Source organism: Saimiri boliviensis, chromosome 17, assembly GCF_048565385.1.
Source record: "Saimiri boliviensis isolate mSaiBol1 chromosome 17, mSaiBol1.pri, whole genome shotgun sequence".
Taxonomy (NCBI): Eukaryota; Metazoa; Chordata; class Mammalia; order Primates; family Cebidae; genus Saimiri; species Saimiri boliviensis.
The window spans coordinates 2,117,815-2,144,622 of NC_133465.1; the positions used below are offsets into that span (position 1 = coordinate 2,117,815).

The 26,808-nt window shown below is 44.0% G+C and overlaps 2 protein-coding genes and 2 pseudogenes across 14 annotated transcripts in view; 3 read left to right on the plus strand and 1 right to left on the minus strand.

Moving 5' to 3' along the window:
- The window catches only part of ACACA (acetyl-CoA carboxylase alpha), a 328,649-nt gene that overhangs the window by 20,078 nt on the left and 281,763 nt on the right, over positions 1–26,808 (plus strand). The window lies entirely within an intron of this gene.
- On the plus strand, positions 458–8,709 carry LOC141581771 (mitogen-activated protein kinase 6 pseudogene; annotated as a pseudogene).
- C17H17orf78 (chromosome 17 C17orf78 homolog) lies at positions 1,735–22,659 on the minus strand. The gene is made up of 4 exons (XM_039476079.1): positions 22,602–22,659; positions 19,456–19,542; positions 17,656–17,901; positions 1,735–1,823 (listed from the first exon to the last, which is right to left on the minus strand). Exons 1-4 carry the CDS (start codon positions 22,657–22,659, stop codon positions 1,735–1,737), a joined length of 480 nt encoding a protein of 159 aa, XP_039332013.1.
- Positions 9,169–10,305, plus strand: LOC101049477 (mitogen-activated protein kinase 6-like; annotated as a pseudogene).

Genomic DNA, 26,808 nt, shown 5'->3' on the forward strand with positions numbered 1-26,808 from the left:
AGAAAAGGGCTGGCTAAGTACAAAACCCCATATCATTCCAAGTGTACTTCATGTTTCGTCTTTGTTAATCGGTAATTACCCTGAGAAAGTATGGATCAAGGTACACATAGGTACGAAACCTATAATTGCTTGGAACCTATAACCCACTTGCAAAGTAATTAAAATATCTGGATCATAGTTCTGTTTCTACAAGCTGTATAACCATGAGAAGTCACATAACCTCTCCAAACTTCAACGTAAGTATGAGTAAAATGTAGGTACTTGCCCTGGCTACTTTCCAGGATTTCTGTGAGGCTCAAATGAGATCATGTTTATAAAATTGTTATCTTAGTTCTATTTTTATTCCTTTATCACTTAGTAGTCTTTTGTGTTCATAGACATTTAATCACGGTTGCGGCTATGTGGTTATCCCCCTAATTCTTTTTTTTTTTTTTTTTTTTTTTTTTTTTTTGATACAGGGTCTCACTCTCTTCTCCAGGCTTGAGTGCAGTGGCTCAGTCATAGCTCACTGCAGCCTTCAACTCCTGAGCCCAAGTGATCCTCCTACCTCAGCCTTCCAAGAAGCCTGGACTATAGGCATGTGCCACTAGCTGGCTATATATATATATGTTTTATAGAGACAGTGTCTTGCTATGTTACCTAGGCTGCTCTCAAACTCCTGGACTCTAGCAAGCCTCCTACCTCTGCCTCCCAAAGCACTGGGATTGCAGGCATGATGAACCAGGTCTGGCTTTAAAAATCTTAAAAGTAAGATTCTTGACTCTAGTCTAAATGATCTGATTCAGTTTACATGGGGCCCAGAGGTATATGTATTCAATAAGCACCCTATTGTGTTATGGCTGGACTGATGTTAGGAAAACAGTAGTATAAAATCCTACCTATTTTCTGACATAAAAAAAATACCCACATTTGCTATAACTGAAGCAGCTCCCTGTTCCTGGCACATTTAAAATATATATTTTTTCATGGTCCTCTTAGGGATGAATTTAGCACTTATATATTAACTCCATTTTATTTATTTATTTTTTTTTTGAGACAGAGTCTCACTCTGTTGACCAGGCTGGAGTGCAGTGGTGCGATCTCAGCTCACTGCAACCTTCGCCTCCCAGGTTCAAGTGATTCTCCTGCCTCAGCCTCCTGAGTAGTTGGGAATACAGACACATGCACCACATTCAGCTAATTTTTGTAATTTTAGTAGAGACAGGGTTTCACCTGTTGGCCAGGCTGGTCTCCAACTCCTGACCTCAAGTAATCCACCTACCTTGGCTTCCCAAAGGATTACAGGCATGAGCCACCACACCTGGCCTTTACCCCACTTTCTTTTTATTTATTTTTTATTTAAAAAAATATTTTTTTAAGAGACAGGGTCTTGCTATGTTGCCCAGGCTGGAGTGCAGTGGCTATTCACAGGCGTGATCCCACTACTGAATAGCATGGGAGTTTTGACTTGCTCCATTTCCGACCTGGACTGTTTCACCACTCCTTAGGCAACCTGGTGGTCCCCTGCTCCCGGGAGGGCACCATAATGATGCCGAACTTAGTGTGGACACCCAATCGGCATAGCGCACTACAGCCCAGAACTCCTGGGCTCAAGCGATCCTACCACCTCAGCTTTCTGAGTAGCTGGGACTACAGGCACATGCCACCGTGCCCGGCTACCCCACTTTCTTTAAGCAAATGACATAAACCACACGGAGAATACTTTCCTTCTGTGGCTGAGAGTCAGACTTGGATTCAGCTGTCACAGATGGCTGGCCTTGCTTCCTTTCCCATCTCCACAACCACTGGCATTGGCACAGCTCCCGCGCTCGTAGGCATTGACGCTGAAGGGAGAAAATGACTGGTATTAATATTAAGTGGCTGGTAGTATTTGGTTTTCTTCCAAACCCCATGTTGGGCAACTTAAAGGAAGTCATCTCTTCTAAATAAAATATTCAGTCCTATTGGACCTATCCTTCCTAGAAAATGGTCTAATTACAGCAGAGGAAAGGAAGTTGCATTTAGCGAGCACCTCTCTGCCAGGCACCTTTCACACAGGATCTCAATCTTCATCACTATTATGAGAGGTGAATATCATGAGACTTACTTTACACATGAGGCCACTGAGGTTAGAAAAGTCAAACAAGGGTGGGCGTGGTGGCTCATGCCTGTATTTCCAGCACTTTAGGAGGCCAAGGCAGACGGATCACGAGGCCAGGAGTTCCAGACCAGCCTGGCCAACATAGTGAAACCCTGTCTGTACTAAAAATACAAAATTTAGCCGGGTGTGGTGGCACATGCCTGTAGTCCCAGCTACTTGGGACTTTGAGGCGGAGAATTGCTTTAACCTGGGAGATGGAGGTTGCAGTGAGCTGAGACCACACCACTGCACTCCAGCCTGATGACAGAGTGAGACTGTCTCAAAAAGAAAAAAAAAGAGGAAGAGTCAAACAACTTTCCCAAACCACTCAGCTAATGAGTGTGAGTGGCAGATCTACCCCAGTGCCAAAGTCTATGCTTTTCTCATTATGCCAGGCTGCCTCTGTAACAAAAGAAAGTCTTTACAGATCAAGTCCAAGGATTCGATACATCAGCAAACTTACAGGGCATGGGACTTCAAAAATTATAAATACTATAATGGCGATTCCACTGAGCAACAGGGTGACAGCAATCAGAATTTTGACCACAATACTCCATTTCTTTCTCTTCTCTAGGTTCTCATCTGTGTCTAAAGGAGAGAGGGGAGTGGAAGAGGGAAAGAAGAGAATTTGAGAGAGGGAAGAGATTGAACCTTTGACTTGAAGTTCTTCTAGCTCACAAGAATAGTAGAGGCCCAGACTGACCCAGAGGCAGAGGCTGAATTTCCAATTCAGACTCAGGGTTGGAGGGGATGGGGTAAGCTGAGCATCATGGACTCTGCTCTAACCTCTTTTGCAGCCTCTTCCCAATGAGTCACCTTCCCTGGAATTGGAGATTTTCCATAATCACATAGGGCTGATTCTTATACTGTTCTCAAGAAGAAAAATCTTGGGTACACAAGGAGTTCTAAACGTCTTTCACTGTCAGCTTTATCAGGGTTCCTACCATTTTGCTCTGACACATTTTATGGGATTAGAAAATCGCCTTTCCCATGTTTCCCTTGGCTTTTATGGGGTATAAGAGGAAGAAATGTAAATTGGCACTGCTTCTCAGTCAGAAGTTCAATCTGGCAGCAAATGGCTAATAGGCATTTTTTTCTCACTGTCACTCAGGCTGACATGCAGTGGCACAACCTTGGCTTACTGCAGCCTCAATCTCCCAGGCTCAAACCATCCTCCCACCTCAGCCTCCTGAGTAGCTGGTGCATGCCACTATGCCTGGCTAATTTTTGAAAATTTTTATACAGACAGAGTCTCATTATATTTCCCACTGAGCTTGAACTCCTGGCCTCAAGTGATCCTACAGCCTTGGCCTCTCAAAGTGCTGAGATTACAGGTGTGAACCACCTCACCCAGCCCTTATATGCATCTTGTTATTACTAATATCTTTTTTTTCCTCTTGTAGAAACTAGGATGTAACCCAAATTGGAATCTTACAGAATTTGAGTCTTGGCCAATTTAAGGAGGACTGTTACTAAAAAAAAAAAAAAAAAAAAAAAAAAAAAAAAAAAAAAACAGTGAAGCAGGCTGTGTGCAGTGGTTCATTCCTGTAATCCCAGCACTTTGGGAGGCTGAGGTGGGCAGATCACTGGAGGTCAGGAGCCTTAGACCAGACTAGCCAACATGGTGAAACCCATCTCTACTAAAAATATAAAAATTAGCCAGGCATGGTGGTGCATGAGAATGTCTTTGCATAGTTTGCAAGTTAAAAAAAGAAAAAAGAAAAAAAAAAAAAACAAAAAACAGTGAGGATGAAAATATGCTCTTGGGGCTGGCCATGGTTGGTAGGTAATGTGTGTAATCCCAGCACTTTGGGAGGCTGAGGTGGGCGGATCACTTGAGCCCAGGAGTCTGAGACCAGCTTGGGCAATATGGCAAGACCCTGTCTCTAAAACAGTTTTGAAATTAGCCAAACACAGTGGCACGCACCTGTAGTTCCAGCTACTCAGGAGGTTGAGGTGGGAGGATCACTTGAGCCCCAGAGGTCAAGGCTGCAGTGAGCTGTGTTTGCACCACTGCACTCCAGTCTGTGTAACACAGCAAGACTTTTTCTCACAAAAAGAGAGAAGGAAAGAAAGAGAGAGAGAGAGAGAGAGGAAGAAAGAAAAGAAAAGGAAGGAAGGAAAGAAAGAAAGAAAAAAGAAAGAGAAAGCAAAGCACTTGGTTGGTGTCATCACTCTTATAATTGCTTAGTGTTTAAATATAGTCCATCTATACAGACAGTGGCTAGAATTACCTACTACAGGAATACTGTTTTTTCTGTCTCTAATTCTGGCTACAGGGTGAGCTCATTTGCGTGGAGATAAATATCATTAATGGTGTCAAATTACAAACATTTCTGGGACCTTCTTTATAGAAAAGCTATTTTTCTCTTTCTTTCTTTTTTTTTTTTTTTAAAGATGGGGTTTCACCATGATGGCCAGGGTGGTCTTGAACTCCTGACCTCAGGTGATCCACCCACCTCAGCCTCCCAAAGAGATAGGATTACAGGCGTTAGCCACCGCGCCCAGCGAGAAGCTATTTTTTTTCTATAAGAAATTGAGGCCGGGCGCGGTGGCTCAAGCCTGTAATCCCAGCACTTTGGGAGGCCGAGGCGGGTGGATCACAAGGTCAAGAGATCGAGACCATCCTGGTCAACATGGTGAAACCCCGTCTCTACTAAAAATACAAAAAATTAGCTGGGCATGGTGGTGTGTGCCTGTAATCCCAGCTACTCAGGAGGGTGAGGCAGGATAATTGCCTGAACCCAGGAGGCGGAGGTTGTGGTGAGCCGAGATCGCGCCATTGCACTCCAGCCTGGGTAACGAGAGAGAAACTCAGTCTCAAAAAAAAAGAAAGAAAGAAAGAAAGAAAGAAATTGAATGATTTTTCAATGTACATTCAGTAACTTCTCAACATATCAGTAGACTCAGACTAACATTGGAGCTAAAAATGTTTCTTTTTCTGTTCTTGTTTTACTTCTACTTATTTTGTACTTTGTCATTTCAAAGCTAGAAAAATTACCAGTACTTGTAGTTTTCTCTCCTTCTTTATTCCCAGGAGTTATGGAAGGGGTAGTGGTGGAAAAAGTCTCTGATGAAGCCCTCATCACTGGATAGACTTTACATTGCGAGATCCCTGGTAAAAAAGCTAAAAAACAAAATAGAGAAGATGAAATGACAATTTTAGGAGAAACCTTTATCCTGCCTTTGATTTTACCTGATCAAACTCTACCCAGCTGATAGTAAACTTCTAATTGTGGTCCTATTAACCTGTCTGTCCATAGGTTTAGGGTGTGGGCACAATATTATGCCAAGAGTAAATGAGGATACTAATAAGAGATATGGATTAAATCCCCATAGGACTTTTGACTATCATAGGATCAGAGTAAAGGAGTGGACCATATCTTGTTTCCCTATCATTCTCTAAGTCATAATAATAAAGATGGAGGGCGGAAAAACTATTGAAGGTTTCCTTCTTTAAAAAGAGATGGCTCCAAAGTCCAAGGAAGAACGTGAAATATCACAATTAGCCTTCATGACTTCTGCAAGTGTGTCTAGTAGAATCTAAGTCAACTACTTTGAGAGGGGATTGGGGAAAGCAGGAGGAGCTGGAAGAAGGAAAAGCCACCCAGCTTCACGCACTCCTTGATTGCATTCATTCAGCATTTTTTTTTTAAGACAGGGTCTCCTTCTGTCATCCAGGTTGGAGTGCAGTGGCATGATCTCGGCTCACTGCAACCTCCGCCTCCTGGGTTCAAGTGATTCTCATGCCTTAGCCTCCCACGTAACTGGGAATACAGGTGCGCTCCACCACGCCCGGCTAATTTTTGTATTTTTTGGTAGAGATGAGGTTTCACCATGTTGGCCAGGCTTTCTCAAACTCCTGACCTCAAGTGATCCACCCACCTCGGCCTCCCAAAGTGCTGGGATTACAGGTGTGAGCCACTGTGCCCGGCCTGGCTTTGCTTTCAAAGGATCTCTGGGGCTACTGTGTTGGGAATGGGCTAGGGGTGGGCAAGGGTAGAAGTAGGGTAACCTGTTAGGAGGCCGTTGCAGAAGTCCAGTAGATGACGTGATTCACACCAGCAGTGGAAATGATGCGAGGTCGAAGGAGTCTAGCTGGAGTCTGGAAATAACCTCACTTGTCTCCGGAATTGACCTAATCCAATTCAGATAGTGTGGTTCCTGTTCCGTTTTTAGTAGTCTCATGTCATTACTTATTAAATTAAGGTCTGTAAATTCTACTTGACTTTGCTAAATTACTCTTCCATGTCTTACTTAAGTCCATGGGAAAATGATAGTTCTTTGGCCCAGAGGCCAGTGGCCATAAAAGACACGGTACATGAAATTATAGGGAAAGAAGTAATCCCTGATTCCAGTTTAATCAGGAAGACAGTGTTGGCAGAGATCGGCAGAGACAGACGTAAAGTCAACGTGCTCAAAAGGAAAAACAAGAACATTTTCAGCATAGTGCTAGTCAGTTCTTTGAAGTGATAATTTATCTGTTTTAGATAAAAGTAAACAAATCTCTGATGTCGGCCCGGCAAAGTCTCCAGTGGCATAGCGCGCAGCGCTCACCCAACTTGTCTCAGAGCCCTGAAGTCCGCCCAGGTTTTGAGTCTAGCCACGAATGAGGTTGTATCAGAGCCAGATGGACAGTAGCTTTTATTGTGATTGTGGTGAGCTGGAGCCACCTGATCATTAACAAAAGACATTTGTTAACGAGCAGCCGCCAGGGCTTCCTGTTGAAATATATAGCAACAAAGGAAGAAAAGAAGCAAAATGGAAATAGTGCTTACCAGCACCTTAGAACGATGCTGCTCAGGACCAGTCCAACACTGAATATATCTGCACTATGAGGAGAATGTTCATAAAAGCCTGTTGTGTGCATATTTATTCACATTTTGTTAAATGTTAAATCATTTAGCACAGTAATCTGGTGCATAGTATGTCATTACATTCCGTTTGAGTTTCTTGAGTGTTTTCTTTAAATGTCGGCAAAGTTGCTGCCCCTTTCTTGAACCATGAGTACTGCAATCTTTTTAATTCTCAATATGAGTAGAGCTTTTTGAGCTTTAAATCTAAGGGGAACTCGGCCGGGCGCGGTGGCTCAAGCCTGTAATCCCAGCACTTTGGGAGGCCGAGGCGGGTGGATCACGAGGTCAAGAGATCGAGACCATCCTGGTCAACATGGTGAAACCCCGTCTCTACTAAAAATACAAAAAAATTAGCTGGGCATGGTGGCACGTGCCTGTAATCCCAGCTACTCAGGAGGCTGAGGCAGGAGAATTGCCTGAACCCAGGAGGCGGAGGTTGTGGTGAGCCGAGATCGCGCCATTGCACTGCAGCCTGGGTAACAAGAGCGAAACTCCGTCTCAAAAAAAAAAAAAAAAAAAATCTAAGGGGAGCTCAACAGGCCTGTTTGGCATATGCAGTGAACATCAAGAAACCATCTTGCTGTGGAAGCATAATTATTTTTCTTCTCCTTTTTGAAAGATCTCTCCTTCTGATGCAAGTTTTCTTCCTTGTTTTCACAAGTTCAACAATTCTAAAGGAAAAGGCAATAGTAAGGGTTTCAAACTGGGAAATTTGAAAGTCTCATGAACTTTCATGGTTTTGATCTGAGTTCTAGGTATATGGAGTTAAAACCATTGAGTTGTGGAGGCAATGGCTTGGTTTTTTTCTGCTGTAGACAATGACTGTGACAAAAGAATAGCCATCAAGAAAATTGTACTTACCGATCCCCAGATTGGCAAACATGCTGTACGTGAAATCAAAATTGTTAGACTTGATCATGATAACATTGTCAAAGTGTTTGAAATTCTTGGTCCCAGTGGAAGCCAATTAACAGACGATGTGGGCTCTCTTACAGAGCTGAACAGTGTTTGCATTGTTCAGGAGTACATGGAGACAGACTTGGCTAATGTGCTGGAGCAGGGCCCTTTACTGGATGAGCATGCCAGGCTTTCCATATATCAGCTGCTACGGGGGCTCAAGTATATTCACTCTGCAAATGTACTGCACAGAGATCTCAAACCAGCTAATCTTTTCATTAACACTGAAGACTTGTGCTGAAGATAGGTGACTTTGGTCTTGCACAGATCATGGATCCTCATTATTCCCATAAGGGTCATCTTTCTGAAGGATCGCTTACTAAATGGTACAGATCTTCACGTCTTTTACTTTCTCCTAATAATTACACAAAAGCCATTGACATGTGGGCAGCAGGCTGCATCTTTGCTGAAATGCTGACTGGTAAAACCCTTTTTGCAGGTGCACATGAACTTGAACAGATGCAGCTGATTTTAGAATCTATTCCTGTTGTACATGAGGAAGATCGTCAGGAGCTTCTCAGCGTAATTCCAGTTTACATTAAAAATGACATGACTGAGCCACACAAACCTTTAACTCAGCTGCTTCCAGGAATTAGTAGAGAAGCACTGGATTTCCTGAAAGAAATTTTGACATTTAGCCCCATGGATGGGTTAACAGCAGAAGCCGCACTCTCCCATCCTTCGTGAGCATATATTCTTTTCCAATGAATGAGCCAATTTCAAGCCATCCTTTTCATATTGAAGATGAAGTTGATGATACTTTGCTTATGGATGAAGCTCACAGTCACACTTATAACTGGGAAAGGTACCATGATGGTCAGTTTTCAGAGCATGATTGGCCTACACATAACAACTTTGATATTGATGAAGTTCAACTTGATCCAAGAGCTCTGTCTGATGTCACTGATAAAGAGGAAGTACAAGCCGGGCGCGGTGGCTCAAGCCTGTAATCCCAGCACTTTGGGAGGCTGAGGCGGGTGGATCACGAGGTCAAGAGATCGAGACCATCCTGGTCAACATGGTGAAACACCGTCTCTACTAAAAATACAAAAAATTAGCTGGGCATGGCAGCACGTGCCTGTAATCCCAGCTACTCAGGAGGCTGAGGCAAGAGAATTGCTTGAATCCAGGAGGCGGAGGCTGCGGTGAGCCGAGGTCACGCCATTGCACTCCAGCCTGGGTAACAGCAGCGAAACTCCGCCCCCCCAAAAAAAGGAAGTACAAGTTGATCCCTGAAAATATTTGGATGGAGATCGGGAAAAGTATGTGGAAGATCCTGCTTTTGATACCAGTTACTCTACTGAGCCTTGTTGGCAGTACCCAGATCATCATGAAAACAAATACTCTGATCTGGAGTGTAGCCATACTTGTAATTACAAAAGTAGGTCATCATCATATTTAGATAACTTAGTTCGGAGAGAGAGTGAAGTTAACCATTACTGTGAACCCAAGTTTATTATAGATCTTTACAATTGGAAAGAACAAAGCAAAGAAAAACCTGGTAAGAAAGGCAAATCAAAATGTGAAAGGAATGGATTGGTTAAAGCCCAGATAGCACTAGAGGAAGCATCACAGCAACTGGCCGGAAAAGGGAAAAGAATTAGGAATTTGATTTTGATTCCTTTATTGCAGGAACGATTCAGCTTAGTTCCCAACATGAGCCTACTGATGTTGTTGATAAATGACTTCAATAGCTCAGTGTCCCAACTAGAGTTGAAAAGCTTGATATCAAAGTCAGTAAGCCAAGAAAAACAGGAAAAAGGAATAGCAAATTTGGCTCAATTGGAAGACATACCAATCTTCTTGGGACAGTTTGTGAGTGGTGGGGAGGACTATTTTTTTCATAAATCAGTTTTGTGAGGTAAGGAAGGATGAACAACTTGAGAAGGAAAACACTGACACTAGTTACCTGGACAAGCTCTTTAGCAGGAAAGAAGATACCAAAATGCTAGAAATGGAGCCCAGAGAGGATGGGAAGCTTGGGGAGAGAGGAAATGAGGAAGGGTTTCGGAACAACAGTGGGGAGTTCCTCTTTAACCAGCAGCTCGAGTCCATAGGCATCCCACAGTTTCACAGTCCAGTTGGGCCACCACTCAAGTCAATACGGGCCACCTTAACACCTGCTATGAAATCTTCCCCTCAAATTCCTCACAAAACATACAGCAGCATTCTGAAACATCTGAACTAAAACACTCAGCAGACATTTATCTTTGTATTCTTCATGAAATGTGTTTTGTCTTTCTTTATTACTAGTGTTTAAGTCATTTTTTACTTGAATCAGATGGGTGTCATTTAGTAAGGATTTTATTAGTTCTTGGTTTTTAAAAGCCAGACCTTCTTTTTCTACTTGTGAGATAGTTTTCTTTTTTTTTTTTTTTTTTTTTGAGACGGAGTTTCGCTCTTGTTACCCAGGCTGGAGTGCAATGGCGCGATCTCGGCTCACCGCAACCTCCGCCTCCTGGGTTCAGGCAATTCTCCTGCCTCAGCCTCCTGAGTAGCTGGGATTACAGGCACGTGCCACCATGCCCAGCTAATTTTTTGTATTTATAGTAGAGACGGGGTTTCACCATGTTGACCAGGATGGTCTCGATCTCTTGACCTTGTGATCCACCCGCCTCGGCCTCCCAAAGTGCTGGGATTACAAGCTTGAGCCACCGCACCCGGCCGATAGTTTTCATTTTAACTGGCATGTCATTTGCACACAAAAATAAAGACTGGAGCAAAATAATGCAATGCAGGAGGAGACAAAAGCAATGCACTAAGACAAAGAACATTCTCTCATAGAACAATGATCTGTTTTACAGGAAACAAATCTTGCCTTGAAATTTACACACTATACATAATTGCATGAAAATATCTATTTTTTTCCCAAGACATTTTTCATTCACGAGTATTTTCAAGTTTTTCATACTGTACACATTTCTTGAAACATGAGATACCAGCAGCAACTGAAAATGAATGCCGAATTTGGTACACGTGTTATCCACATCAAGGTAACAAAAGTATGTGGCAAAACATATACCATCCATAGTGCTTCAAAATATGCATGTGTATTTAGCCAGCGTTTATTGTGGTAAACTATTCTTTTTTTTTTTTTAGACAGAGTCTTGCTCTGTTGCCAGGCTGGAGTGCAGTGACACAGTCTTGGCTCACTGCAACCTCCGCCTCCTGGGTTTAAGCAATTCTTCCACCTCAGTCTCCCAAGTAGCTGGGACCACAGGCACGTGCCACCACGCCCAGCTAATATATATATATATATATTTTTTTTTTTTGAGACGGAGTTTCACTCTTGTTACCCAGGCTCGAGTGCAATGGCGTGTTCTCGGCTCACCGCAACCTCCGCCTCCTGGGCTCAGGCGATTCTCCTGCCTCAGCCTCCTGAGTAGGTGGGATGACAGGCACGTGCCACCAGGCCCAGCTAATTTTTGTATTTTTAGTTGAGACGGGGTTTCACCATGTTGACCAGTATGGTCTCGATCTCTTGACCTCGTGATCCACCTGCCTCGGCCTCCCAAAGTGCTGGGATTACAGGCTTGAGCCACCGCGCCCGGCCCGAAGCTGAATATATTATGTCAGCTTATCCCAAGGCTGTCCACGTACTTAATTTACTTAAGTGTTCATTTTAAGTAACGTGCTCACTGTGTATAGGAATTTGTATTTTGGAGGTGCTTGATTTATCTACAAAGAAAAATTAATTAGGAATTACTTTATTATAAAATGCTCCTAGAAGTCTTAATTGTGTTTATTTTTTTTAAAAAATGTTAGACTTGTGTGCATGGAAGTAATTAAGGTACATCATTGTAGTTTTAAAGTTGTACATGATAAGACATTTTGTTTTTACTGTATTTTTTTTTTTTATTTAAAGACGGGGATTTCACCATGTTGGTCAGGCTGGTGTTGAACTCCCTACCTCAGGTGATCCGCCCGCCTTGGCCTCCAAAGTGCTTAAATTACAGGCGTGAGCCACCACGCCTGGCTACTGTATGTTTTTACTGAATGATCTATTCCCCATCCCAAGGCAAGCATTAATAAAATTAGGTTAAATGTAGCCTGTGGCATCGCAGTCTCTTAGAATTTGTTTTATCTATTTTATTTTATTTTATTTTATTTATTTATTTTTGAGACGGAGTTTCGCTCTTGTTACCCAGGCTGGAGTGCAATGGCGCGATCTCGGCTCACCGCAACCTCCGCCTCCTGGGTTCAGGCAATTCTCCTGTCTCAGCCTCCCGAGTAGCGGGGATTACAGGCACGTGCCACCATGCCCAGCTAATTTTTTGTATTTTTAGTAGAGACGGGGTTTCACCATGTTGACCAGGATGGTCTTGATCTCTTGACCTCGTGATCCGCCCGCCTCGGCCTCCCAAAGTGCTAGGATTACAGGCTTGAGCCACCGCGCCCGGCTATCTATTTTATTTTATTGAATACTGTCTGTATCTTCAGTTATCTTGTTTGAAGAAAAAGGACAAATAAAACATGGCCAGCAAAATAAATACATAAATAAACAAACAAACAAATCTCAGCCAGGCACGTTGGCTCATGCCCTAGCACTTTGGGAGGCCGAGGCAGGTGGATCACAAGGTCAGGAGTTCGAGACCAGCCTGGCCAATATGGTGAAACTCCATCTCTACTAAAAATACAAACAAACAAAAAGTAGCTCATGGTGGCATGCTCCTGTAATCTCAGCTACATTGGGAGGCTGAGGCAGGAGAATCACTTGAACCTGGGAAGTGGAAGTTGCAGTGAGCCGAGATTGGGCCACTGCACTCCAGCTTAGGTGACAGAGCAAGACTATCTCAAAAAAAAAATAAAAAACAAAAAAATAGGCCAGGCACAGTGGCTCATGCCTATAATCCCAGCACTTTGGGAGGCCGAGGCAGGTGGATCACCTGAAGTCAGGAGTTCAAGACCAGCCTGACCAACATGGACAAACCCTGTCTCTACTAAAAATACAAAATTTGCTGGGCATGGTGGTGCATGCCTGTAATCCCAGCTACTTGGAAGCTGAGGCAGGACAATCACTTGAACCTGGGAGCAGAGGTGGTTATGGTGAGCCAAGATTGCGCCATTGCACTCCAGCATGGGCAACAAGAGCATAACTCCATCTCATAAAATAATAATAAAATAAAATTTAAAAATAAAAATAATCTCACTTTGGACACGTCACCACAAGCTCTCTGTTTTGTTTCTTTTATCTGTAAGATGATAATAGTAAAATACTTGTCTACCTATTTCAGGGGTGTTGTGAAGATCAGAAACAAAAATGAGAAAGCACGTGTGAAAACACTTTGCAAACTGAATGATACTATGATTGAAAGAGGAGGAAAAAGATGACCTAATGAGTCATCTTTCTCCACCAGAAGGAAATTTTGAAGTATTGATAATAGTGGTGTTTTCCTTGTCCAAATTTCATAAATAATAACACACAGTCACCATTGGCCATTTGCTACATTCCATGTTGACCCATATGTTCTGATGACCATTTGTGTTGCAGAACATTCTCATCCTTACAGTTTCAAATTTCTATTTTACTTGAGGACATTTTCATGAACTGTCTTCTGACTGTTTCCAAGACATCCTCCTATGCAGACTGGTCTCATCCATACTGTGGTAACTTCAGAGGGCATCTCTCTTATAACCTTACAAGTTTGACCATTTACCTAATTTTTATTTCTACCCTGTTTGAGGTCTGACACATCCTGCTACTCAGTGGAGATTTAATTTCAGAATAGGAAGTTTCAAACTTGTAGAAGGGATTATATTTCAAAAGTTCACTCATAAATTGGTTGTTTTGGGTCAAGTGAGGTGGCTCACACCTGTAATCCCAGCACTTTGGGAGGCCAAGGCGGGCATATCATTTGAGGGAGGAGCTTGAGACCAGCCTGGCCAACATGGCAAAACCCCACCTCTACTAAACATACAAAAAATTAGCCAGGCATGGTGGTGCAGGCCTGTAGTCCCAGCTACTCAGGAGGCTGAGGCACCAGAATTGCTTGAACCTGGGCATCAGAGGTTGCAGTGAGCTGAGGTTGCACCACTGTACTCCAGCCTGGGTGACAAAGAGAGACTCGGTCTTAAATAAATAAAATAGATTTGTTTGGGATTCATTCTTATGGTTTCATAAAAACGTGTGTCATGAATGATGATTCATTCCCCAAACTAAACTACAAATATCAGTTTGATCTTTGCATAGCTCAAATAGTACAGAGTATTAGATTACATTTCAGATGTGGGAACCAACTGCTATGTTATGAAGGAAGGAGGACGTTTCTTTTTCTCTAGGAGGCTAACCAAAGGCAAAGTTTCCAATTAGGTCAGGCTGATCTTTGGCATCTCTCCTCCCCCTTAACCTCTCAGTTTTCCTTGCCCCAATTTCTAAGAGCTAATGTCCTTAATTGCCCCAAGTCCCACAATGCCTAGCACTATATTCACTCCACCCTGAGTGTTTCAAACTTCAAAACGACTTAAGTCCAGTATTCCCCATCGCAGCTGCTGTGGACAGCAGGGTGTCACATGTTAAGAGGAAAAGGAATTTGATTGAATTAATTTGCATTAATGTTGAAAGCTCAAAACCCTGCCAGAGGCTTTTGACTTTGTTTTTTGTTTGTTTGTTTGTTTTGAGACTAAGTCTGGCTCTGTCTCCCAGACTGGAATGCAGTGGTATGATCTTGGCTCACTACAACCTCCTCCTCCAGGGTTCAAGGGATTCTCCTGCCTCAGCCTCCCGAGTAGCTGGGATTACAGGTGTGTGCCTCCATGCCTGGCTAGTTTTTGCATTTTTAGTAGAAATGGGGTTTCGCCATGTTGGCCAGGCTGATCTTGAACTTATGACCTTGTGATCCACCCACCTCGGCCTCCCAAAGTGCTGGAATTACGGGAGTGAGCCACTGCACCAGGCACTTTTGAGTTTTTCAGAGTTTTTCAGGCTGGTTGCAGTGGCTCACGCCTCTAATTGCAGCACTTTGAGAGGCCGAGGTGGGTGGATCACCTGAGGTCAGGAGTTCAAGACCAGCCTGGCAAACGTGGTGAAACCGCATCTCTACTAAAAATACAAAAAAAAAAAAAAAAAAAAAAAAAATTAGCTGGACGAGGTGGTGGGCACCTGTAATCCCAGCTACTCGGGAGGCTGAGGCAGGAGAATTGCTTGAACTCGGGAGGTGGAACTCCATCTGAAAAAAAAAAAAAAAAAGTTTTTCTTCACATAATTTTTCAATGTGGAATTTTAGAAAGTATCATCAAGTCAGTGAAATATTCAGGTCCTGTTAGCATATATAATTTACTGTACCTGGGTCATATCCTGAGAGCCTATCCACTTATTTCCCAGCTTTAGTCTAGTTTTTTTTTTTTTTTTTTTTTTTTTTGAGACGGAGTTTCGCTCTTGTTACCCAGGCTGGAGTGCAATGGCACGATCTCGGCTCACCGCAACCTCCACCTCCTGAGTTCAGGCAATTCTCCTGCCTCAGCCTCCTGAGTAGCTGGGATTACAGGCACGCACCACCATGCCCAGCTAATTTTTTGTATTTTTAGTAGAGACGGGGTTTCACCGTGTTGACCAGGATGGTCTCGATCTCTTGACCTCGTGATCCACCCGCCTCGGCCTCCCAAAGTGCTGGGATTACAGGCTTGAGCCACCGCGCCCGGCCTAGTCTAGTTTTTAAAGTTTTTTTCCCCTTATTCTGCTTGTGAGTCCCCAGTTTCTCTAAAAATGTCAAGTTTTATTTTATTTTTCCAGTAATGTAGCAATAGCGTCTAGGGGATTACCAGTTTATAAAGAGGAACTGCCTACACCAATCTATTGATCAGAAACCATATGACAAAATGAATGGGTGAAAGAAGGAAAGAAAGGCAGAAGCAGAGAAACTTCAGGTTGAGGTTAAGAACCACTGCCCAGCAGCTGTGGGGAAGAGGCATTCTCACACCGTGTGGATAGGTAGGCACGATGGAACCAAACTCTAGAGAGGGTAATTAAGCAATAACTATCAAACCTTTGATGCAGCAATCCTGCTCCTTGGAATTTACCTTATTGATAAATTGCGGGTACACAAAAAGAATATATATAGATTCCAAATGCTAGGGAAAGAAGGGGAAAGAATTTATTAAAAGAAAAAAGGAAAACGGGCATGGTGGCTCACGCCTCTAATCCCAGCACTTTGGGAGGCCAAGGTGGGCAGATCACCTGACATCAGAAGTTCAAAACCAGCCTGACCAACATGGAGAAACCCCATCTCTACTAAAAGTACAAAATTAGCCGGGCATGGTGGCGCATGCCTGTAATCCCAGCTACGCAGGAGGCTGAGGCAGAATTGCTTGAACCAGGGAGGTGGATGTTGCAGTGAGCTGAGATCAAGCCATTGCACTCCAGCCTTGGCAACAAGAAACTCTGTCTCAATAAAAAAAGAAAGAATGAAAGAATAAAATAATAATATATACGGTCATTGTTTGTAGCACCGTTTGTATTTCCAAAAGATTGTAAACAACCAAAATATATATCAATAGGGGACAGAATATAGAAGAGACATACTGTGGAATAATGTACAACTGTTAAAAAGAATGAGGCAAATTATGGGACACATATATACATATTGAAATGGAACAACCTATAAGATATTATTAAATGGAACAGCAAGGGGTGTGGCCAGGCGCAGTGGCTAACACTTGTAATCCTAGCACCTTGGGAGGCTGAGGTGGGCAAATCACTTGAGGTCAGGAGTTCAACACTAGCCTGGCCAACATGGTGAAACCCTGTCTCTACTAAAAATACAAAAATTCACTGGGTGTGATGGCAGGCACCTGTAATCGCAGATAATTAAGCTGAGACAGGAGAATCACATGAACCTGGGAGGAGGAGGTTGCAGTGAGATGAGATCACACCACTGCACTTCAGCCTGGGTGACAGAGGGAGACTCCATCTCCAAAAGGGGAAAGAAAACACAGGAAAAAGCCAGGGGCAGAATGATGTATATGGTATGCTATCATTTATGTTTTTAAAATACATACATTCATACATTCTTAGAGTATTTCTGGAAGAAAATGTAATAAGTTGATAATAGTGGTTCTGTCAGGGATAGAGAACTGGAGAACCAGGAGACCAGAGTAGGAGAGAGACTTACTTTTCACTATAAATCTGTACTGTTTGAATATTTTACTATGTGCATTAAAATGAAATTTTTAAAAAACTGGCCAGGCGCGGTGGCTCATGCCTGTAATCCCAGCAGTTTGTGAGGTCAAGGCAGGCAGATCACTTGAGGTCAGGAGATCAGGACCAGCCTGGCCAACATGGTGAAACCTCATCTCTACTAAAAATATAAAAATTAGCCTGCCATGGTGGCAGACACCTATAATCCTGGCTACTTGGGAGGCTGAGGCAGGAGAATCACTTGAACCTGGGAGGCAGAGGTTGCAGTGAGCCAAGATCATGCCACTGCACTCCAGCCTGGGTGACAGAGGGAGACTCCATCTCAAAGAAAAAAGAAAAAAAAAAAAAAGAAATTTTGAAAAACTGTCAAGAGAAGACCCATCAGAAATGGAGATCACATGAAAATCACAGCGTTATCAGGGCTAGAAGGGATCTTAGAGACTATGAAACTGACTCTCAGAGAGCACATAGATTGGCCCGAGGGGAGGAGAATTCATTTCTGCATAGTTCTTTCTGCTACTGAACTCCAGCTGCCATCAAGGATGTCAGCTAAAAGTTAGTGCCTGCCCCTTCCTCTTTTCCAATCTCACCTTTGCCTGTTAGAAGAGATCCAGTCTGAAATGTGGATGTGGGGATCAGGTGACAGCTTGAGGAGGCAGAGCTGTTTCTGTGGGGAGCGGCAATGATTCTCAGGTTCTTCAGAGTATGCTTGACCTTTGGCCTCCTCTCCAAATATACGAGGTTGACTTTGACTTTGCTGCCAGAGCCAAGGCACTGCAGGGTAGCTACAGTCCGATTCTGGATGAATGTTGGCCTTTTGGTTTCTGTGTGAGTTTCTGGAAGGAGAAGAGCCAGACAGAAAAATGAAGCTGGTTTTGTTTTTTGTTTGGTTGGCTTTTTGAGACGGGGCCTCACTCTGTCACCCAAGCTGGAGTGCAGTGGTGTAACCGTGACTGACTCCAGCCTCAAACTCCCTCAATCTCCAAGTAATCCTCCCACTTCAGTCTCTTGAGTAGCTGGGACTACAGGTTTATGCCACTGTACTTGGCTAATTTTTTAATTTTTTAAAAAGACAGGGTCTTGCTGTGTTGCCCAGGCTGGTCTCAAACTCCTGGGCTCAGGCAATCCTCCTACCTTGGCCTCCCAAAGTGCTGGGATTACACACGTGAGCCAGGGCAGCTGACTTTTGCTCTTGTTGCCCAGGCTGGAGTGCAGTGGCATGATCTCAGCTAACTGCAACCTCTGCCTCCCAGGTTCAAGTGATTCTCCTGCCTCAGCCCCTCCCAAATAGCTGGGGTTACAGGCTTGTGCCACTACCCCAGCAAATTTTTGTATTTTTAGTAGAGATGGGGTTTCACCATATTGGTCAGGCTAGTCTTAAACTCCTGACCTCAAGTGATCCACCTGCCTCAGCCTCCCAAACTGCTGGGATTATAGGCATGAGCCACTCTGCCCAGCCGAAGCTGGTTCTTAATCTGAACAGTGCCAAGCTAACCCACTTCCATTCATGACTCCTGTTAAATTCCACTAATGTACTTTCTCCTCCTTTTAATTAACTTCTTCTTCAGTGTATGTTCTTTTTTTTTTTTTTTTTTTTTAAGATGGGGTTTCACCATGATGGCCAGGCTGGTCTTGAACTCCTGACCTCAGGTGATCCACCCACCTCAGCCTCCCAAAGTGCTAGGATTACAGGCATGAGCCACCGCACCCAGCCTCAGTGTATGTTCATAGTACTAATATGCAAGTCCTGCCTTTCTTCCCATGAAGCTTGGTGACAGCAGTAAATTTAGCACAGAGAAATGCTCATAGATTTTCTTTAATGCAGAGAGGGGTAGGCGCTGCCTCCTTTTCTTTTTTTTCTTTTTCTTTTTTTTTTTTTTTTTTTGAGACGGAGTTTTGCTCTTGTTACCCAGGCTGGAGTGCAATGGCGCGATCTCGGCTCACCGCAACCTCCGCCTCCTGGGCTCAGGCAGTTCTCCTGCCTCAGCCTCCTGAGTAGCTGGGATTACAGGCACGCACCACCACGCCCAGCTAATTTTTTGTATTTTTAGTAGAGACGGGGTTTCACCATGTTGGCCAGGATGGTCTGGATCTCTTGACCTCATGATCCACCCGCCTCGGCCTCCCAAAGTGCTGGGATTACAGGCTTGAGCCACCGTGCCCGGCCCTGCCTCCTTTTCTTCATCTCCATCCGTTTGAGTAATATAGGCATGCCTTAGGTAATAACAGTTAATTTAAAGATTGGTTTCCAAAAAACCTCTTGGGAGGATACATATCCTTAAAATAGGATATTTGAGATATGGGCTAAGAAGCGGGAAGACGAGACATCTTTTAAAGGTAAAAATGTTTTGGAAGGACAATATCATTTTCCCAAAGGACCCATTCCCTACCTTGCATTTGCAATTCTTTGATGCTTCTCACGTCCTTTGGGAAGAGCCCAGGCAGCTGTTCCACTTGGCAACTGCTATCTCTGAGGTCTGGGGGAGAGCAGCGGGGGAGGGGGGGAACCGGGGGAGGGTTGGGGAAAGTCAGAATTTACTGGTACTTACTTTTTAGAATTCTGGGCAATGGAGGAGAAGATATGAAAGAATGCAGTTCCTGCTCATAAAACTTGCAACTTGGGAGAATAAATACTCTCTAAAAAGACTTTATTTATTTATTTTTTATAGTGACGGGGTTTCACTGTGTGAGGCAGAATAGTCTCAATCTCCTGACCTCGTGATCTGCCCGCCTCAGCCTCCCAAAGTGCTGGGATTACAGGCGTGAGCCACCAAGCCCGGTCTATTTATTTATTTATTTATTTATTTATTTATTTATTTATTTATCTTTTCTTTTTTTTTTTTTTTGAGACGGAGTTTCGCTCTTGTTACCCAGGCTGGAGTGCAATCGCGCGATCTCGGCTCACCGCAACCTCCGCCTCCTGGGTTCAGGCAATTCTCCTGCCTCAGCCTCCTGAGTAGCTGGGATTACAGGCACGCACTGCCATGCCCAGCTAATTTTTTGTATTTTTAGTAGAGACGGGGTTTCACCATGTTGACCAGGATGGTCTCGATCTCTTGACCTCGTGATCCACCCGCCTCAGCCTCCCAAAGTGCTGGGATTACAGGCTTGAGCCACCGCGCCTGGCCTTATTTATTTATTTTTGAGATGGAGTCTCGCTCTGTAGCCCAGGCTAGAGTGCAGTGGTGTGATCTAGGCTCACTGCAACCTCCACCTCCTGGATCCCGGTTCAAACAATTCTCCTACCTCAGCCTCCAAAGTAGCTGAGATTACAGGCATGAGCCACCATGCCCAGCTAATTTTTGTATTTTTTAGTAGAGATGGGGTTTCACCATGTTGGCCAGTCTGGTCTTGAACTCCTGACCTTGTGATCCACCTGCCTCAGTCTCCCAAAGTGCTGAGATTACAGGTGTGAGCCACCGCACCTGGCTATTTATTTATTTTTTGAGACAAAGTCTTGCTCTGTCACCCAGGCTGGAGTGTAGTGACGCAATCTTTGCTCATTGCAACTTCTTCCTCCTCAGTTCAAGCGATTCTCCTGCGTCAGCCTCCTGAGTAGCTGGGATTATGGGCATGCACCACCATGCACAACTGATTTTTGTATTGTTAGTAGAGATGGGGTTTCACCATGTTGGCCAAGCTGGTCTCAAACTCCTGACAGGTGATCCACCCACCTCAGCCTCCCAAAGTGCTAGGATTACAGGCGTGAGCCACCACACCTGGTCCTCAAAAAAGCCTTCAGAATACATAGTCAAATACATACAAAGTAGTTGTTGACCTAGTATAAAGAACACTGAGTACCAGCCCGGCACGGTGGCTCCACACCTATAATCCCAGCATTTTGGGAGGCCAAGGCAGTTGGATCATTAGGAGTTGAAGATGGTGAAACCCTGTTTCTACTAAAAACTACAAAAATTAGCCCAGCGTGGTGGCCAGTGGCAGGCACTAATCCCAGCTACTTGGGATGCTGAGACAGAAGGTTTGCGTGAACTTGGGAGGTGAAGGTTGCAGTGATCAGAGATAGTGCCACTGCACTCCAACCCGGGTGACAGTGTGAGACTCCCTTTAAAAAAAAAAAAGAATACTGAGTACTAATCTATTACCCTTAGGAGAAAGAAAGGTGAAATAGAGTTAAGAAAACTTAGTAAGTTAATGAAAGACTAACCAACTCATTCCTTTAAATACTGCTTATTTTCTCTTCCCCCTCCTATTCTATCTGCTTTCTTGTGTTAAATAAAACTTTCGGAGATTCATATTGTCTGACCTTGGACAAGGATTCTCTATAGGTTTCCACAGAAGCATAGGTCTTAGTTATTTATGCTTTTTGTCACATAATTCACAGGGTTGTGACTTTTTATAATTTGTTAAATTTGTTATTGCTGCACCTTGTGCCATTGGCCTTAATTCTAATTAGCTAATTTTATTTATTTTTATTTTTATTTTTTTAGACAGAGTCTCACTGTGTTACCTAGGCTAGAGTGCAGTGGTATGAACTCAGCTCACTGCAATCTCCACCTCCCAGGTTCAAGTGATTCTTGTGCTTCAGCCACCCGAATAGCAAGGATTACAGGTACATGCCACCAGGCCTGGCCAATTTTTGTATTTTTGGTAGAGATGGGGTTTTGCCATGTTGGCCAGGCTGGTCTCGAACTCCTGGTCTCAAGTGATCCACCAGTCTCAGCCTCCCAAAGTGCTGGGATTACAGGCATGAGCCTTGTATTATCAAGGCCCAGCCTTGATTAGCTGATTTTAGAGATTAAATGTTTATGAAACTTTGAAAAATCATATTTTAAATAAGCAGTTACCAAAAAGCAGCAAATGATGCCATTCCACCCCCATATCACCCTTTCCCTGAGCTCTCTCCACCCAAGAACATTATCATCTAGCTATTTACATGTACCACCTTAAAAAAAAAAGGGCACTATCTTATGAACAGTTATAAATTTGGGAATCTTAGGTGATAACAATACTGTAACTCTAAAGGAAGCCATCCAACAGTGAAAACACTTTTTTTTTTTTTTTTTTTTTTGAGACGGAGTTTCGCTCTTGTTACCCAGGCTGGAGTGCAATGGCGCGATCTCGGCTCCTGGGTTCAGGCAATTCTCCTGCCTCAGCCTCCTAAGTAGCTGGGATTACAGGCACGTGCCACCATGCCCAGCTAATTTTTTGGGGTTTCACCATGTTGACCAGGATGGTCTCGATCTCTCGACCTCGTGATCCACCCGCCTCAGCTTCCCAAAGTGCTGGGATTACAGGCTTGAGCTACCGCGCCCGGCTTGAAAACACTTTTAATTACATGAACAAGACATAAGAATGCATCACATTCTCTGCAGAGCTCCCATCATGAAACAGACAGCTATCTCTCTGGAATGAATAAGTTGTAGTCCTTCTTAGAGGAGAGTGGATACATGGGATTCCCTCTGGAAAGTATTGCTTGCTGGATATTAGCTAATCTCTATCTGGTGGAAGAGACCCCTGAACACTTTCTAGGCTTCTTTCTGTATTCTCCAGGAGATTAGGTCAGAGAATTACCTACCTTTCTTGTTGGCATCATAGCATGCGATGATTAGGCTAAAGACCAAGATGGTATCCATGTTAGCTTGAACACATACTCATTGCAGACAGACCACTGCTAATCTGTCACAGCCCTTGATAGCCCTGACTCTGGTTGCTTTCACCACAATTAGAATGAAGTTTGACCCTGAGAGACTCTGATTTCACCCTAATTGTTTTACCCTATTTCCTGAAGACCCAGGAATAGAGCTGATTAGAGAAAGGACTAATTCTGCTTATTAATGATTTACTCAGAGGTCTTCTTTTGACTTTGCTGCTGGTGCTCATATAGAGAACTGGATTACCTAGAGGTTTCTCTAGCAGGAAGGGCATAAACGCCCATTGATATGCTTTACAAACAAATACTTGCAGATAGACACGTAGACATTTACATGCATGCTCACTGACACAGCCACACAGATTTATACACTGTCACGAAAAGATGTGCAGATTTCTAGTAAGGAATATAATTTCTAGAATAGAGCAGCAAACTAGGACTAGGAATCAGAACAATCGAGTTCTAGTACAGGCCCTGGTATTAACTATATCATCTTGGGAAAATTACTTGACTTCTTGGGATCTAAATGTTCTCTGTAAATTGAGAATCCTTAACCATATGATCTCTCTGTCTCTCTCTCTTTTTTTTTTGAAATGGAATCTCACTTTGCTGCCCATGCTAGAGTGCAATGGCATGATCTCGGCTCACTGCAACCTCCGTCTTGTGGGTTCACGTGATTCTCCTGCCTCAGCCTCATGAGTAAATGGGATTACATGTGTGCACCACTGCTCCAGCTAATTTTTGTATTTTTATTAGATGTGGGTTTCACCATGTTGGCCAGGCTGGTCTCAAACTCCTGACCTCAAGTGATCCGCCTGCCTTGGCCTCCAAAAGTGCTGGGATTACAGGCGTGAGCTGCCCATGGTTCATGGTTCCGGCCCTGAACCATGTGATGTCTAGAATTCACAGTTATATACATAAATTCACATTAGCACAGACATGTCTGTTGAGTTTTGCACATCTTCACACTCCTGAACAGTGAGGTATTGGTGGACAGCATTCCTATGACCATTGGGCTGACAGGTTGTGAGGAAGAGCTAAATACAGTAGGTGAGTGGTACTGTCTAGTTTGGTAAAGTTTTCCTAGACAGATAACTGTTGTTGAAGATTTTTCCAAAATTGTATTTTTTAGTATCTAGTGTAATAATCTATGGACTTTGTGATGGCATAGATAGATGGAACACAAAAGAGAATGAAGATCCACTTGGTCTTTATCACGGTCCAGAGTTTCTTTGATCTGATTTTGTTGTGGAGACAGGGTTATCTTTTGTAGAGACAGGATATCACTGTGTTGCCCAAGCTGGTCTCAAACTCCTGAGCTCCAGCAATTCGCCTACCTTGGCCTCCCAAAGTGCTCGAATTACAGGTGTGAGCACTACATCGGGCCTAGATAACATTTTTCAAAAAGTTTTGTGTGAGAAAGAGACCAGATAATTCAGGCCGCTGATTAGAAGGAACATAAATGCTTCACATCTTTATTGGTCCAAGCAAATGTTTATTCATGCTTCACAACCGCCTGCTTCTCTTAGCAGAGGAAGTGGTTAGGACAGAGGGGCTCCATTGACTTCCTTGGGTTTTGTGATTTTTGCTTACTGTTTCCTTCACTTGATGACGTGATTCTCTGCTCCTGTGAGGTATTATCATTACCTTCCCTCCTGTTGGCTCTATTTGAAGCTTTCTGTACATTAGTTCCTAGATGCCATGGCACAATGCTGCCACCTTGGAGCAGGAGTAGAAATTAATCAGAGTGCTTGCTGTTCTCATTACTATCACAAGGTGGCAAAAGAGCTCACTTTCCCAAAAGAGACCTTGTGCTTGGCCAAAGATGAAACCCAATAATTTTTTTTTATCACCTCTCCACCCTATCCTTTTCTTATGTAACTTAAAGACTCTAAAGTCAGCCCGGGCTGGGTGTGGTGGTTCACGCCTGTAATCCCAGCACTTTGGGAGCCTGACCAACACGGTGAAACCCGGTCTCTACTAAAAATACAAAATTAGCCGGGCGCGGTGGCTCCCAGCACTTTGGGAGGCCGAGGCGGGTGGATCACAAGGTCAAGGGATCGAGACCATCCTGGTCAACATGGTGAAACCCCATCTCTACTAAAAATACAAAAAATTAGCTGGGCATGGTGGCGTGTGCCTGTAATCCCAGCTACTCAGGAGGCTGAGGCAGGAGAATTGCCTGAACCCAGGAGGCGGAGGTTGCGGTGAGCCGAGATCGCGCCATTGCACTCCAGCCTGGGTAACAAGAGCGAAAACTCCGTCTCAAAAAAAAAAAAAAAATACAAAATTAGCCAGGAGTGGTAGTCCCTGTCTCTAATCCCAGCTGCTTGGGAGGCTGAAGTGGGAGAATCATTTGAACTTGGGAGGCAGAGTTTGCAGTGAGCCAACAGCATGCCACTGCACTCCAGCCTGGGCAACAGAGCAAGACTCCACCTCAAAAAAAGTCACCCTGCATATTTGAGTAGGCCATACTGTCGGGGACAAAGAAGCAGGAGAGCTGCAGTTAATCAGTCAAAATAACCCAAACGTAGGGCCCAGTGCAGTGGCTCACGCCCGTAATTCCAGCACTTGGGGAGTCTGAGGCAGGTGGATCACTTGAGGTCAGGAGTTCAAGACCAGCCTGGCCAACATGGTGAAACCCCTGTCTCTACTAAAAATACAAAAATTAGGCCGGGCGTGGTGGCTCACGCCTGTAATCCCAGCACTTTGGGAGGCTGAGGCGGGTGGATCACGAGGTCAAGAGATCGAGACCATCCCGGTCAACATGGTGAAACCCCGTCTCTACTAAAAATACAAAAAAATTAGCTGGGCATGGTGGCGCGTGCCTGTAATCCCAGCGACTCGGGAGTCTGAGGCAGGAGAATTGCCTGAACCCGGGAGGCGGAGGTTGCGGTGAGCCGAGATCGCGCCATTGCACTCCAGCCTGGGTAACAAGAGCGAAACTCCGTCTCAAAAAAAAAATAAAAATAAAAATACAAAAATTAGCTAGACATGGTAGCACATGCCTATAGATGAAACTCCATCTCAAAAACAAAAAAAAAAAAATCCAAGAGTAGAGAATAGATCCATGTTTCGATGATTTCTAACAGACTATTTCTCTACTCATGGATATTTTGACTCATTTTCTAAGTGTTTGGAATATCAGTGCAGTACAGTGTAACTCTTCTGATCTCCTTTTCTCATGACAAAAACATCAAATTTAGAGGGAAAAAATTATGAGTTTTATGACATATGCAGTTTAGAGATAAGATGTTGGAAGAGCATAAAAACAGACCAAATGGATGAATCAGGATGGTTCTGCAGGAGGAGCACTTGACAGGAAGCCAGGAGGCCTACCCTAGGCTCTGTAATTGACTAAATCTGTTGGAGCAAGTCACTTGTCTTCTCTGGGCCTCTGTCGGTTTCTATAATGAGATGCTTAGACAAAATGGTTTCCAAGGCCTCTTCTAGCTTTAAAATTAACTTCCCTGCACACTATGCTACTCTTTTGTAAAGGTTGTGTGCCTTTTTGTTCATTTGTTTTGGTTTGTTTTTAAATTTAAGAAGTTTTTTTGCCGGGCGCGGTGGCTCAAGCCTGTAATCCCAGCACTTTGGGAGGCCGAGGCGGGTGGATCACGAGGTCAAGAGATCGAGACCATCCTGGTCAACATGGTGAAACCCCGTCTCTACTAGAAATACAAAAAATTAGCTGGGCATGGTGGCGCGTGCCTGTAATCCCAGCTACTCAGGAGGCTGAGGCAGGAGAATTGCCTGAACCCAGGAGGCGGAGGTTGCGGTGAGCCGAGATCGCGCCATTGCACTCCAGCCTGGGTAACGAGAGCGAAACTCCGTCTCGGAAAAAAAAAAAAAAAAAAGAAGTTTTTTTGGCTCGGCGCGGTGGCTCACGCCTATTATCCCAGCACTTTGGGAGGCCATTTCGGGTGGATCACCAGGTCAGGAGTTCAAGACCAGCCTGGCCAAGATGGTGAAACCCCATCTCTACTAAAAATATAAAAATTAACGCGGTGTGTTGGTGGGCGCCTGTAATCCCAGCTACTTGGGAGGCTGAGTTAGGAGAATTGATTGAACCCAGGAGGCAGAGTTTGCAGTGAGCTGCGATCATGCCACTGCCCTCCAGCCTGGGTGACAG

Excerpts from the sequence above, each read along its gene's own strand:
- C17H17orf78 (XM_039476079.1), bottom strand. The coding sequence starts at position 22,659 with ATGGATACCATCTTGGTCTTTAGCCTAATCATCGCATGCTATGATGCC. Across the intron at positions 17,902-19,455 it reads CAAAGAATTGCAAATGCAAG|AAACTCACACAGAAACCAAA; the intron begins GTAGGGAATGGG and ends TTCTCCTTCCAG. Across the intron at positions 1,824-17,655 it reads ATCTCTTCTAACAGGCAAAG|CGTCAATGCCTACGAGCGCG; the intron begins GTGAGATTGGAA and ends TTCTCCCTTCAG.